This window comes from Wasmannia auropunctata, unplaced genomic scaffold, assembly GCF_000956235.1.
Source record: "Wasmannia auropunctata unplaced genomic scaffold, wasmannia.A_1.0 LD335903.1, whole genome shotgun sequence".
Classification (NCBI taxonomy): Eukaryota; Metazoa; Arthropoda; class Insecta; order Hymenoptera; family Formicidae; genus Wasmannia; species Wasmannia auropunctata.
Window position 1 is genome coordinate 526,872 of NW_012026987.1, and position 15,962 is coordinate 542,833.

Here is a 15,962-nt window from a genome sequence, read left to right on the forward strand (position 1 = left end):
AAAAGATGAATTGCACAGTTTCTTAACGATACCGAAAGAAAACGGTCATTACGGGCACCGTCGTGCATAATAGCGTATTGATAAGGATTGTTCTTTAAGGACTGTTCCGTGATTGTGAGAGGCGGCTCTAATAAGATCCTCCCAGGCCTCGACAACAATTAAAGGATTAAAACATTTTTCTGCAACGAATCCTCTCTCGTTAGACGATTTCACTTTTTTGCTAAAGAAGAGTCCGCGATAAGTTGAGACAAGAGTGAAGAAAAGCGTATTCTCAATGTGATACATATTTTATTTAGGAAAACGAAAAGAATCTTACCTCCGACAGTTTGTTTTTACTTAAAAAAAAAAAAAAATACACGAACGTGCACAAATCGCGAATGTACACGCGTAATATTCATTCGAATTTGAATGAAGATTAAAAACGTTGTGCAACCGTGCAAAAAACACGCTCGATTTATAAATTACAGCATGCAACTCGGTTTAATAAAATTCGCAGTTTCTGTTTTTTTTAGGTTTTTTAGGTTAACCAGGCCGCACAGTCTGAACAATTATTTTTTTCAACTCGCCAACAGACCATTAAGCGAACGCACCTTGCTCCAATTTATTTTTAAGCAATTTCCCAACCGGTGATTATTGTTCGGCGAATTAAAAGTTAGTTCGCGTAACTATGTTTGCCATTTTTAAAAGTTATTTTTACGCTTTTCGCTTGTAACACTCGTGAAGAAATTTATAAATCTGTCAATAAAAATCCGTTTAAAATTTGATCGTAAAAAAAATAATAAACATTCCTTTATTAAAAATATGTCGGATCTAGTATACGTTTCATGTCAACGAAATTATACGGAGAGCGCAGGTTTATTTCAGTCCTCAAAGTGTATTAGAAGCTATCTAGAACATATATATAGCATCTTATATCATCCGGAAAGAATGCTTCATACATCAATGAATTATAATTTCTATGTACATGTTCTACATAGTATATTTTCTTAATCTACTGAAACAAAAGTATTTTATTAAGTTGTGAAAATATTCTGAAATATTTTATATAATATGCCTCATTGTCTTCATCAATCTTTAAATAATTATACGTAATGATAATAGGCCTTCTTCAAAACTCGCGACATCGCCGTTAGAGAAAATCGAATCACCAACGATTCGAGATGATACTACAAAAAGAAAGGAGACGAGGAAAAGAAACGACGCGTACATATAAATGCGCTCTTAATATTAACCTCTTCGAGCGTGCAGTAGCTATAAACTCTGCACGTTCTTTTGAACCACCGAGGGAATTTTCCTAAAGGAGAACTTCATCAAAAATATACAAAAGTTTATTATCACTTGCAAAATGTATATTTATACCGGCAGAATATGTTCAGTATTTTTTTTTTTTAACAAATACATGCGTGTAAATTTGAGAGAGTAAAAGGCTTCATGAAACCAGCATCGTCGAAGCCGAAAGATATAGATATAGAAAAGTGGATAAGAATTTTGTGATTTTTATTTTCCTCCTTTTTACAAGCACTCCAAAGAATGTGTATCGAAGGATCTGAGAGATAATACGAGAAAACGAGGTAAGGAAAAATGAGAGGAGTACGCATATAACCAACGGTTTGGAAAAAATGTAAGAAGTAATAAGAATTAATAAGCTATCTAAAAAATTCAGTATTACATTTAAAAAAAAATTAATAACGAAGCCTCTGCAATCTCTGTTTAAAAACGGACGCAATCAGATTAATATCGCGTCCCTTTGACACCGGAGATGGTGGAGGCGTAGAATATTGAATTAAAAATGTAAACAACAGGGGGTTTGATGCAAGTTCTCAAACAGAATTGTGTCCACCCTGTATGCACGAGGGTGGCGGCAGAAGCGGTATATAAAGTCGACTTTCGTTCCGGCTCCGTAAACCGCGGGTATATCCCCAGGACTTTTCCTTTATAATCGCGTTGGCTTTATCCGCCGAGAGGACCTCCGTGCCACGGAAAAGTCCACAAGCTACTTCCCGATTTACGCGAAACACGGAGAACAATTTTCGTAGAAAAAAATCCGGCCATTCGTTTTACGCGAAACTGCTCCTTTTTTTGGCACATAGTTTGCCGGAAAATTCCCAACATTCCGCACGAGTGTGCAATAGCGTACATAAACAAAGCTTAAAAAACTTGAGCGTATTATAGCAATATCATTCTTTAAAAAAGAGATAATACTATTTGATAAATCTTTCACGAAATAATACAATTCGGAGAACGTAGTTGGTAAAATTGTATGAATCATGCTATTAATTTCTTTAAGAAATATTTTCGGGAGTGTTAATTTCACTAAATGTGTTAGTCTACGCGTATACTAATCCGACAGAAGAAACGGCCACGTTTTAAGGAAAATGCATAAACACGAAATAGAGAGGAGGGAAATGGGAGATACTTTATCCGAGCGAGAAAAGGGTCGAGTTCCTTGATCCCGATGCTTGAGAGTTCCTTCGCCCTCGCCAACAAAGACCGCGTGTTTATATATTGCTGGCGAATAAATATATGACTGACGCAATGTATGTATGTGTGTGAAAATGATGTCGAAGATTATCATAAGCCCGATGGATTTTGCGAACGGAACGCGTTTATGTATCGCGCGCTTATATAAAACGCGCGTCAGAAACATAGGCTTATCTCACGAAAAAAAAAGGTATCCTAACAAATTATGATCACGGCATACTAAAAGCAGCACGGTTAAAAAATTTCTAATCACAGTAAAATTTTTTACGATAAAACCTACAAAGCTAAAACATATTCTTTCCCTTTATACTACACTTATGCTGCAGTACAATTTATAAAATTTTTATAAAAATTTTTGAAAATTAACGTTTCTTGAAAGTATCGTATAAATAAGTTTTCAAATTTTTTATATTAATTATTCCACTTTTCAGAAGAAATTTCAAGCTATTGTATAGCGCTATTTTAACTTATCCCGAGCGAGCGACCTCAGCAAGATCATATCGCTTACGAGGGAGTTATTTCCAGTCTACAGTATAAACTGGCCACCTTGTATAAAACGGCCACCCTGGGACAACGGATTCATCGTCGTTAAATTAAGCGACGTCTCGCCGAGATCTCTCGCGCGATGACTTTCCTTGGGTGCCTCTTTCATTTTTATTTATACATTTTCCGACTTTTCTGCTAAATGGCCCAGACGAGTTTCAATTGAAATTTTAAACAGACCTGGATAGAATATTGCTCGCTCGTTCAACGCGCTCACTTTAATCGACAAACTCAATGTTGGAAATTAAAAAGTGAATAGCAAACAGTATATATTACGTAATTATACATATATGTGTGATTACACACAATTACGTGGAACGCGACGGTTGAAATCGTTTCGAATTCTGCTGGTAGCTCATCGGCCAACTATCGGTGACCCGGTACAAGTTGGCGTAAGAACGTAAGAACGGATACAGCATTACACGGGCGAACTTCCGGTCGCCTTAAGTTCTGCTCCACGCTAGAATGAAGTAGCAATTAGGCGCGCGCGAACGCGACACTTGTTTTACAAACTTCGTTAAGCGACGTGAATTTGCGCACGAATTCACGCTCAGCTAGGTATCGCTTAAGGCGAATTTACTGAGTTCATTCTTCGTCATCCTACATCCAAATTGCCTACAACGAACGAATTCTTGTTTAAATGTATCTACACAGATAGAAATTAGTTATCTCTAATATTATTCAATGCAATTTTCAACAAAATGAAATTATTTCTATAAACTTTTAAGACAGTTGGTTATTTTCATCACACAAATACTTTTAACCAAATAATGACTTTTTTGATATTACAAAGCTGTAATAAAAAAAAATGTTGACTACGCGATTTTATATCTAACAATAAGTGCGTTAAAGATATTATAAAATACGTAATATAAAAACACGCATCAGCTGATCGTTGCGGGAAAACGATCCACTTTTCGAGATCGCGCTGAACAAAGCCGTATATTAACTGCAATATTTAGTCGTATATTAACTGCGCGCTAAATATTGTCAATAATTACAGAGAACATTCTGTAACAAAGAGATACCGAGGCGCATCCTCTGACAAAGAGTAGCCAAGCACAATTAGCTAATCGGCTATACTATACCTAATAACTAGGAATATTCATTTCGCGAGCAACAACGTCCATTCAACTAGATCCCTTTTGTACCGACGATTCTCGATTACCCGCCATCACGAAAGTTTATTTAACAATGCACGCGAATACGTGCGAACTACACAGCATGATTTTCAAGCGCGTTCTCGTGCCAACATCTGTTGTAGCGAGCTTTGAAGAGCCATTGGCATAATCATTATCATCGTTAATAGAAGTAAAATTGTTCCGACCCTGCTAATTCCTCAACATAATCTAAACACATGCTTAAGATTATATAAAATTCTTGAAACAATTAAAAAAATATCAAAATTTTGACTTTTTTTTATCGATTTTCGTAACGTTATCCTTGACTTTATAATTTTATTTTTGCTGAAAGATACGTTTTATCATAGCCTCTAAGTGAATATACCAGCATAAATTCCCCTCCCCCTGCGGCCGTTTATGTGTTAAATTGAATTTGCCCGAAAGGCGGGTAAACACTGTCGACGCAAAAATTCTTTTTCTCGCCATTCCCGACGGGAAAAGCAACAAATCGCGCGGGGAACTCGTCGACACTAATTTCCCGAGATTCACCGCACTGGGATTCCCGATAACCCGAAGGTCGATCCTACTTCCCGAGACTCCCCTTTCTCCATGACAAAAAGTCTGCTCGACGCTGTCGTTGTCGTCGACGGCGACGCCCGACGTTGCCCCGATCATCGTGTCCGCCTCGAACGAAGAAAGAGATGGAGAGTGACCAAAGTAAACCTCAAGAATTCGGTATCCGGATCACATTCTTCGATCAAATGATAAAAGGGGATGGGACAAATATGTTGTAACAAATAAATTCGTAGCAAAGAACGCAACGGCAAATAGATTTAATAGATGTTGAGTCCGTCAAATACAAGTAATATTACTTCGATTTATAATCCCGCACTGTTAAATATATAGTGCCAAATTTAACATTAGTTAAGTCGCCACTGCTTCTACTTAATAAATAGTTATTTTTAACTAAAACAATAAAGTTAAATAATTTACAACAATTCAAATTTAACCCAATTTTAGGTTAAATTCTATTGTTTTATTTAAAAATAACCATATCGTTTTAGTTAAAAATAACTATTAAGAGCAGTGACGACTTAAATAAGGTTAAATTTGACACTATAGATTCAACAATGCTTATATCGTGATAAAGAAAAGGATATTTAAAAAACATTAGCAACAAAAATAAGTTAAGAATTTAAAAGAAATTTTAAAGAATAAGATGAACGTCGGAATACAATATTTCAACATAATCCTTTCTTTTCACGCTTTTATTACCTCAATTCTACTTTTTATTTTACTCTTCAGTTCTCGAGATTTCATTCTGAAGACCCAAAAAGTGAAAAATCAAAAAGAGAAACGTTGTTTAATTTCAGAAACTGATTACGAAATTGCGATTAATGATTAGTCGTTAGACATCCGTCTACATGTAACTGCATTTGCACGCGTAACGTATGTACATACGTTACGTCTATCTCGTGTATTCTATCTTGGATACTCTTGGATACTCAGCGAATTATTCAAATGTAATGAAATAAAATAAAACAGACATAAAATGCAAGATATGCATCATATCATTAAACATATCATCTAAATACGATAGATAACCTAACCAACTCCAAAGGAAAAAACTGAAACGTGCTATTAAATGTGCATTTGATTTCAGGATGAATGATATTGGAAGTGCAGGTGATTTGGCTAATGTACAATATAATGTTGCATATTATTTATATTATAATTTAACGTGGAAATTGCGTTCGATTATCGCTATTCGGTGACTAACCAAGCTCACAAATTGACTACAAATTCGCTAATTATACAACTAGTAATTTGGAACGATATCTCGCCCAATTGAAGAAATCGCCAGCCGTTCCATCGATCGTGAATCACATCTAGTAAATGTCCATAAATATGCATATATAATATCTGCTCGGTGCGAATCAAGTGCGATGTTGCCGTAATTTGATTCGGCTGCCGAGTATTGCGCACTATCGGATTTCCATTTTAAAATACCGAAAGCCGAATGTTTCGTCCGTGAAATGGTATCGCAGTCCGTATCGAGGGCAGTAACGATAATCGTCGAAGAGAAGTCGCGATTCGCGGCTGTACAAACTGTAGTAAAGTTGAATCCTCGTCTTTTCCCACTTTAAAATCGACAGCGATAGCATACTACAATATCGTTGCACAAAAAAACATTAGTATTTATATATTCAAAAAAATATGATGGATTTTACAAATAGAATACAATATTTCTAATGGTTTGGACTTACATGCATATACTATATATGTATACATATAAATATATATATATATATATATATACCTTCAAAAAGAAAAAATCTTTGTTAGATTTATGAAATAGAACTCTCTACTGTCGAAACACAATCCCAATTATTTCTTTGTGCAAAATTGGGGCGAAAAATTGAAATGTATTGAGTGCGAAAGCAGAATTTCCTCTTTTACATTCCGTTTGCGCGAGGGACCCGAGGTAAACTCAATCTGGAGCAAACGTTCCATTACAGGAATGGCCGTGACAGCCGGCGAACACGACAAAGCTACGGCGACGTACACACGTATCATCTAGTAACGTTGGTACATCCGCGCATTTATAGCCTATAATCCTGGTGCTATACAGTGCATAAGACGGAACATCACCTAATCTCGCGTCCTAGGATCACGCCGAATACAACGGGTTGACGGTAAACCGAGATCTAAATTGGAGATCAGTCCGCCGTCGGAATGGTCGTCGGTCAGTCCTTAATCGGAAGCGCAGGGATGAACGATGCCGGATTAAGTGAATAAACAGGGAAATAATGCGTCGGCATGCGGCAAACACACCAGGATTCAATCAACGTCGATTGAATTTGCTTCGCGTGATAATTAACGTGATTATCAAGAAATACATTCGTGTCTCGCGCCAAATTTATGCGCAAACAATATTGTGCCTATTTAAATCTTTTATGTCCAATGTATTCAAAAAATCATATCTCTGATCAATATTAAGCCATTAAAGTCAAATGAAGCTCATTGTAAGGGAATTGTTGAAACATGGCAAAAAAAATATAACAAATAACTGCCATAAAATATAAAAATTATTTGATAAATAAATCAAGTAAAAACCAAGCGCATCGTCAGTGGAGTCACTGTGACGTTCGCTGGAACTTTTCGACATGAAATAAATAAAATAAATCACGTTGTTTGATGTTCCAGGGACATAATGTAAATACTATTAATAAGAAAAAATATTAAATATTAAAAATTCGTAAATAAAAAAATTACAAATAAATCACAAATGACAAATGTAGAATGATTTTTCCAGGAAATTTTTTCTTTTAAAAGATAGCTAACAAAAGCACGCGCAACTCTCCCTTAAAAACTTTTCGATTCATCTACTATATATTTTACGACGAAAATCGAAAATCCGTGATTATCTTAAATTCAGCGAAAATTGTCGGAACAAGAACTCGAACTTTACGTATAAAACCTTTTGCAAGCATGCAGGTGTCGTCCAACGTAGCTTGGAATAGCACGGGCTGATACGGATGCGATACGGTGACGGAATTTACGAGAGCGAGCGCAAGCATGGGTGCATAAGAAACGGATTAACGTTCTCGTGGATTAAGAGTCGTTACCAAGGCTGGCGCCCGAAAGCGAGCTTATGAGAACGCGTTAACGTTCACGGGTTTCTTCGCAGATGTGGGTTAAAGCGTACTGACTGAGCTGGGAGAAAGGAGGAAAATGGACACGCGTATGTGCGCGCGCGCGCGCTGGAGTAAACGTTTCTCTGGACATGAAAGTGTAAACAGAAGTAAAAACACGTGAGTGAAACGGATGGAAATGGAAATTCTAATTACGAAAACGACCGTGTCAGCTGGAGGATATAACGGAGCTGGCCCACCTCAACAATGAAAGATCAGCACACGCAGCGAGGCTTATCCCAGTGTCTATGCGAAGATTAGGGAGCGAAGGATATTTTCAACATTTTATATATAACCCTGATCGCATAGAGACGTATCTCCACAAGATATATAATTAAAACGCGAATGAACTCTATGTACTGTTTATCTCTTATTTTCGAAATTTATAAAAACAGAATAATATAATGTCTCTCATCTCTTTAATCACCATACTATATGAGACTTAAATATATGTAGTAATTAATACAAATATTCCTGTGTACGTTAAAAAGATGCAGTTTTTTACGTTTTAATTATATTATACGAGATATGAAAAATATTTTAAATAAAAGTTGATTAATTCATTCTATTATAATAACGCAAGTAAAAATTTAAAAAGCGAGTACTTGAAAAATCTAGAAAATTTGAGAATATTTAAAAGTCTCTAATAATCTAAAAGAACGCATAATAAATAAATCAGAATGAAAAATTGATTTTGGCATGTTCCGTTATATTCTGGCTAATATGTGTGATATTCTTTACTATATTTTAAAATATTAATTTCAAAATTAATTAGAACAGTATTTACTCTACAGCAACATTCAGTTCATGATTCTGCTAAGAAATTCTGTTAAGTTGATGTCACGGTGATACTCATGAAATCGATCACGTTGTAACGTATCCTTAAATATCTAATTACAGGAATGGGTGCTTTGGCTACTATAGATAAAGCCGGCACGATGTAACCAAGTAAATGACAGAATAGTTACCAATACATGCATATATATAAGGAGATGTATATGGTAATCTTATACTACTAAAATCTTATACTACTGATCGCGGAACGTGATAGCATGTATAGTTCGATTTATTCCATATTAAATTTTACGTTAATTAATCTTACGTTAATTATATTAGCTAATCTTGTGCCGTAAAATATAAATAAATTATAAATTTGTGACAAAAAAATATGAGATATGAAATATCTTTAATAATTATATAATTCTCTTTGATTTGGTTCATATATATATATATATGATTGAAACACATTAACTATAAATCTTGCTTTGTACGATTAATTAATCATGATCACATTAATTAATTAATAGAATATCATTAATACAATTAATTTTCAATTAATATTAAAATACACAGACATTTGTAAGTTCAATAAAATAAAAAATTAAAATTTGGAAAACTTTCTCTTTCGAAAAAATGATAATACCAAATAAGCCACACAAATAAATTCTTTTTACATTTACTTTCTCTTCTTTTGGATATATAAAACTATCAATAATAAATTTAATTGTGTTATCAAAATTGCATATCATAAGTTCGTATCCAAGAAAATATTGTTCGTAAAGATCAATGTTGTTCGTATACGCGTAATTTCGTATATAATTTTTATTTCTACGCAATTCGCAAGGGATTCATCAAAATTTGCAAAAAAATCGACATTTTTATATTATTTTGTTTCTATGTAAATCAAGAAACACACAGGGGCTTTATCAAAAGTAAAATTTTACTAAACGAGTTATGTAAATTTCAGTGGAAAACTATTTGTGAAAAAATAGAAAAATATTTACATACCTACTTACCCAACCTGCTGCAAGCGTCTGCCGCAACCGCTGCGCTGTGTTTTGACCTCATCAGGAACGATCCAGGGTGTCTCTCTCTCTCTCTCTCTCTCTTTCCATCCATCCACGAAAAGACCGTCGATACCTAAAACGCAAGTCTTATACTGTAAACTCTGTTTCGTTTATACGCCCGACTTTCTTAAAATCGCGCAAACACTTGCAAAAATGCAAAGCGACGCGGCACGAATAAGATACGCTTCGTACGGATCACAAAATATTTGCATTTTATCTCGATTTTCTAAGAATGTTCCGCGTAACTGAAAGTATCTTCGCGAATATCTCAAAAATCTAGAAAATCATAATCTTCCAATTTGCTTACGTTGCACAGATGAAAACGGGTTACACGACGTTCTACGCGCGTTCGGTATGAAGAGCGACGCTATATTTCGATCGCGTCCTCAGCTAATTTCACTACGATCCGACTGCGCTCACGTCCATCGCGCCGTCGCCTTCGCGGCCGCGGCGCGGCGCCGCGACATCGCGTCCATCGGCAGGCGCACCGCGCAGTTTGCAGATGAATGATCCTAACCTGAAATTCGAAAATACTAAAATACATACGTACATCTAACCCTAGCTCTCATCTTTCCATAGCATGAAGCAACTCGATAAAATAGTCAAAATATTTCTCATTTATTAACCTCGGAAAATTATAGGACGCATATACGCACGCCATTCGACGCTTCGAGCGATACGCTTCGACGCGTTTCAAGAAATTTCACGTTTCTCCGATCGCATTCGAGCTCATACCCGAGTTGCTCATCGATTTCGAAGTTCCGAAACTCGAATATTCGCCTCGTTCACACGTCTCGATGGAATTCTCATGGCAGAAAACGGTTCGAAATCGCTCAATTTGACGATTATTACACAGACGGAAAATCGCGACGCGAACTCCGTGAAGTACTCCCGTTCCGCGTTTCGAATGCATCTTCGGTCAACTCCGTTTTTCCTCGGGTGCGCTCGGCTCGACGGCCCCGATCGGCCCGCGATTTCAAAATATCACAATGTGCTCCGAACGAACACGAACATTCCGTGCGTTCCGATATCGTCCTATGTCAAGAAATGACCCGGAAACATTCTCGAGCCGCTTCGTGTCTGCTCGATTTTCTTCCTGTCAAGTGCGGGAAAGCGCGAATTAAAATACGACGCACGCACGTACACACGCATTCGCGTCCGACGAACGCAGAACCATTGCGCGCGTTCCGATTAAATTCGACAAAATTCGTTTTTTTTTTTTTACTGCAGAGCAATGCTCGATTTGGCGTCTAAATTATTCCGCGATTTCGAAATGTTGCGTGGTACTCACGAAGATATTTTTTTGACGCATTTCTCCTGATATTTCGGCGCGCGTGTGAGGAATATTGCGAAAGAGCAGAAGGGTCCGCTATAAAAAAAGCACCGCACTTCGAATTTTATGTACAAGCGTATGTAAACAAAATCGCTATCAAGAGGCTTTGTTTATGTTTAACTACCGCTTCTTATCCCTATAAATAGAATCACAGAATTTTTCAATGTTTATATAAAAATTCATGTTATATAACGTCGTCGAAACGTATGTCGCCAGCCGAAAATGCGCTATATACGAATATTATATACAATATAAATATAACATTTACGATTCAATGGAAAACGACTATAATTTCTAATATAGGGAAAAGAAACAGAAAGAGAAAAATACGCGTCATAAGTAAAATAATAAAATTTCACTAAAATTGATAAATAGCAGAGTTGGGATTTAAATAACATAACGCAATCTCAGCGATTTCATACGACGCGTACTTGATACGAAGCAGAGAATAATTGGAATTCGTCAAACGCGGAATTTTCATATTAGAATGGTTGAAATCGATTGGTGACATTTAATGGACAGCGAACGTGCCTGTTATCGGTATTCTATGATTAAATATAGAGCTTCAAGATTATTCACGTTATGCAAGCTTAATTCATAACAATTTTAGGCTTCATCGCTGTCCCGATGCACTTCCATCATCATTTTATTCCGCAATCATTTTTAACTGTCTGTTATCTGCAAAATATATCCAAGTCCATGGCATATCCTGCAGACGTAACGAGCACGATTCTGTTCACAATACAATTACGATTGTAATTTCCTCTTTAACAAGAATAAGGGAAGGGAGAAGGATGGGGGTAATCAGCTGGCACTGTCGACAGATGCTTCAAAGGATGCGTGCGGAATTCCCAACCTGTTGAAGTCCCGAAATCCGTTTCCTACGAGTGCGCCCGAACGAGTCGACGACATTCGGATTTCAATCCGATCGACGAAAAAGGGAGGGTGTCTAAAGGAGCGAGAGAATTCTTGTCGAGTGGCGGCACGCGGAGATTGAATTTTCGGTTTTCTCGAATCGCCAACGCACACCGCCGCAAATTCTCCCCTCTCCTCTCGAGCCACCCTTCCCCCCCCCTCGCGAATTTTCCCCCTCGATTTGCGCGATCCCAATCGCTCGAGTGACCCTCGACTCTCGACCACCCTCCCCCCCGCTACGTCATTGTGCCGCCGCACCGCCTCGCACCTTCGGTCCGTCGCGGTGCATTTAAATCGACTGCTTAAGTTGACTATACACTAATCTCGTAATTCATTTACATATTTAACGCGCGCGCGCGTCGTCGACAAAGTTCGTTGTCCGGGGAGGGAGGAAACAGAAGGGTGTGGCGAAGGAAGCGCAACGAAGGGGGTAATTAGTTATGCATGTGTACTTGTCGGCCCATCTCGGTGAACCCTTAACTTCTTTAATTTAATAACGCGCGAGAGAGACGGGTCGGGAATTATCGCGTCGAAGGCGGACATGCAGGATAAAAAGAAAAAAAAGTGTCCTTCGCTTTATTTAAATCTTAATGCAAACGCCACGGGGACGCTCATCAATTTTTCGAAATGACGGAACTTAATCTACGAGCAAACGCGTGTCGCGCGAAACCGTTCTCGTTAGTCCTTATGCAACTTTGATAACTCCAAGAAGTTGATTCCAGTCGTTACCTGACTGAACGGTATCGATTATCGTCCGATGTTCTTGTTCCTCGACGATGAAATACGCTCTCCGTTTTCCCTAGAGACGGGAGAGAGCTTCTTGAGTAGATGGTCGGGACGCTTCGCTGTCGCTCGATCTAGGACGATGGAAATACAAAATCGCCGTCTGTTTCCGGCGAGCTTCGGAGAATGGCGAGGCTACGTTCCGTATAGGTATGCGCACATATATTTCGTATTGGACAGCGTCAGGAAATTAAGCGAGGCGGTCTCAAGGGCGACGTTCGGACCTCAAACTTCGGCCAGGGAACTTTTCTCGGCATTGTGCCTAGATTTATCTCTTCCCGAAGTGTCGAACTGCTTTCGGGAGAAGAGCCGCGGCACCCAAGAAATATATTATTGCCGGTCGTGACTGGTGTACAAACGTAGTTCGCCTATCAGGACAAAGATAGGGGAAGGAGTAAGGACCAAGAGAATTCGAGAGGAGATGAAAATTACTGCGGTAAATGATCGATGACGATAATTGAATTACTATAATTCGCCACAAAATCAATCGCGATAATATCCTTTTTCACTTACTCGTTTATTATTTATCATAATCTCTGGCAACATTGTGTTTCTTCATAGCTTCTGAATTTCAGTTGAGAAAACGTTGTATGTGACGTAGAACTAACGAATTTATTTAATTCGGGTGCAGAGTGTGAGAAGAAGAGGGGACACACAGATTTCTCGACGTTCTACTCGGCGAGATGAGAATCTAAATTATTCACACATTTATTCCCTGCTTGTGCGCGTCGTCTACATACTTGGTTGTGAATTGGCCAGTGGGATCGTACTTCTTCTTAAGTTGTTCCCAAGTTTCCGGTTTCTGAAATAAAATAAATGGTCAAATAAGCAATCACTCTTGTATCTTGTGTAACAGGATTGCGTTTATCGAAAATAAATTGTTAATTACATTCATATAACATAAAGATTTTTACTCTGAAATTTTTCATTTTTTTGATTTTAATACTTTGTATTAAGAAACGCACTGAGATAACGCTGTATCGTTGCTAAAACGTCATCGTGAAATTCAGTCAAAAAGCAATAATGCACAAACGTTGTAAAAATACGATCAACTAAATTTTAAAGACAAATTTATATATTATATATTAAAAAATATTTTTTATAGGACTAAAAAAATGACTATATTTTCATGCGTAAAAATACGTTTAAATGTTTCAGAAATTGCTGTAAAACGCAATAGATTCAAGATGAAATAGCTTAAAACCCCTGTAAAACGAAATGACTGCCCAGTCGGGGGTGAAATCAGTTTTCGAAAAAAAGGGCTCGGATCGAAGGGATGGCGGATTCACATCGCCGTTAAATTATTTGGCTACGGATACGAAAGTTTTCCGGGCGTGGTTCGCAAACGAATCACGGGGACACCCCGTGCCACGGGGCCGCCACCCGGCGGAGAGGGTTAACCCGTCTCTGCGTGAAAGTCAAACTAGTTCCGCGGCATTTAAACCGCCTCGACGTATCCCCCGAGCATTCCTACTCCCACTGGCATCAACTCATTACGCAGACCTCGCGTTTAATTAGCCCGGTGAAAAGTGACGGGCGGGCATACATGTTAGCGCGAGTATATACCTTGTTGACTAGATACCGGACGACCTTCTCGGTGCCCTTCTTTTGCTTCTCGCTGCATTTATTGCACTCGGTCGCCAATGCGTCCGGAAGGGTTTCTGAAACGAACAAGAGAAAAAAAATTACGGGAGGAATTCAGATCAGGGACGTGGCCGTCCAATCGCGTTGGAAGCAAGTACATGTTATAAAATTACGCAACTAAGATTCTTCAAACAATTTTCAGAATTGTCGTTTTTTTATCTTTCTCCCGAAATATCGATTTAATTCCTTTCTTTTTCTTTTTTTGTCGGTAAATATATTTTAGCGAATATACCCTTCCGTAAGATACCCTTCCTTTTTATCGCGACGGGAGAGTTCTTCGTAGGTGGAGTTCATAATGACGTATGTTATTTCTCGAATATACGCGATGTCCCGCTGGATTTGTCCTGGCTTTTTTGCCGCCCCGCGTCATTTGCACCAGCTGCTCTGGTCAGCTGACCATACACCCCCGCATATCTCGTGAATTTTCTGAGACAAGACTATATATCCTCGGTAACGTATTACCGTCCATCGCACGTTTTATCTCGCGACGGGGTAGCACGCGAAGGTAAAAAGAAATTCGAGAAGAAACAGACGATAAACGTGATTCCAACGGAGAGAAATAAATCGTGATACGTGCGACAAGTAATTAATGCAATTTGCAGGAAATGCAATCTGTGGAAATACACCGAGCAAGTAATTGGTTTCTAGTCGACGCGTGCCATAAAGAGAAAGAGAGAAGTACTCGAGTCTGTACAGAATATTTTTGCGCGGGCAAACGTTATGTTCGTGCGGGCAAAATTCTCACGCTAAAAAAAAACTGACGGGTTTGTTCTTCGCGACACTAACCGCGAACGTTATACACGCGCAAAATGTCTCGCGGCGAAGGTGCTTTTTGCCCAAATCTCCTCAGCAGCAGCAGCCGTTGTAGCGTATTATTCATATCTGAGGCTGAAGCGATATGTGCGCGCTTCGTACATATGTAGCATCGTTAACGAAACGACCTTGCATCGCGCATCCTTCGAAGAGATGAGACGGGATGAGGTGGCCATTAGTGCCAAGGATGATTCTCCCGCGCATTAGAAAGCGTGTGAAAGATCCGTCATTACCGTCTCATTTCATCGTGCATGTTTTGCCACGTTATCGCGCCAAATGCACAGACATCAGGCACGTTTTTTCGAGTTCGTTTTTTTTTTATTATTATTACGTTGCATTACAAAAGATATAGTTGATTTAAGTAATAATATTAATGTTTAAACCAAAACGGACGAGATAACGAAGAGTAATTATTAGTAAAATCTTGAAACGCTCACCTTTAAGTTCTTTGCCATCGGGCGTACAACTTCCCTTTTCCAGCAAGCAATTTACATAGTTTTTGAGCAAACGGTCACTCGCCAAAATTGTATCCAAGTCGATATTGTCATACTTTGTCGTATACTTGTCCTCTGCCAAAACTACCGCTACTACAAGGAGGAATAGAGCCAGGACCTAGATTGAACATTAGAAAAATCCTTGAGATATGAAAGAATATCCAGAAATCTAACTAGTGTATAATCTTGATTATATATTTATACTAAAGACGTGTCCGCGCGTTATACACAGGATGGTCTATTTATAATAAAAAATATAAATATCTCGAAAAATATAGAAGACACGGAAAATT

The 15,962-nt window shown here is 38.1% G+C and overlaps 2 protein-coding genes across 3 annotated transcripts in view; both read right to left on the reverse strand.

Moving 5' to 3' along the window:
* LOC105455249 (leucine-rich repeat-containing protein 24) overlaps window positions 1-10,095 on the reverse strand; it is a 102,094-nt gene extending 91,999 nt beyond the window's left edge. The window contains exons 1-2 of the mRNA XM_011698444.1: window positions 9,995-10,095; window positions 9,637-9,760 (exon numbers count right to left, since the gene is read on the reverse strand). The gene's annotated coding sequence lies outside the window, so the exon portion shown is untranslated. The remainder of the gene's footprint in view (window positions 1-9,636; window positions 9,761-9,994) is intronic.
* Window positions 10,096-13,216: 3,121 nt separating this feature from the next.
* The window catches only part of LOC105455250 (ejaculatory bulb-specific protein 3), a 16,376-nt gene continuing 13,630 nt past the window's right edge, over window positions 13,217-15,962 (reverse strand). For both annotated transcript variants that reach the window (XM_011698446.1, XM_011698445.1), the window contains 3 exons: window positions 15,613-15,787; window positions 14,285-14,379; window positions 13,217-13,520 (listed from right to left, as the gene is read on the reverse strand). In XM_011698446.1, coding sequence (XP_011696748.1) covers window positions 13,419-13,520; window positions 14,285-14,379; window positions 15,613-15,787 — 372 coding nt within the window. In that variant the 3' untranslated portion in view covers window positions 13,217-13,418. The remainder of the gene's footprint in view (window positions 13,521-14,284; window positions 14,380-15,612; window positions 15,788-15,962) is intronic.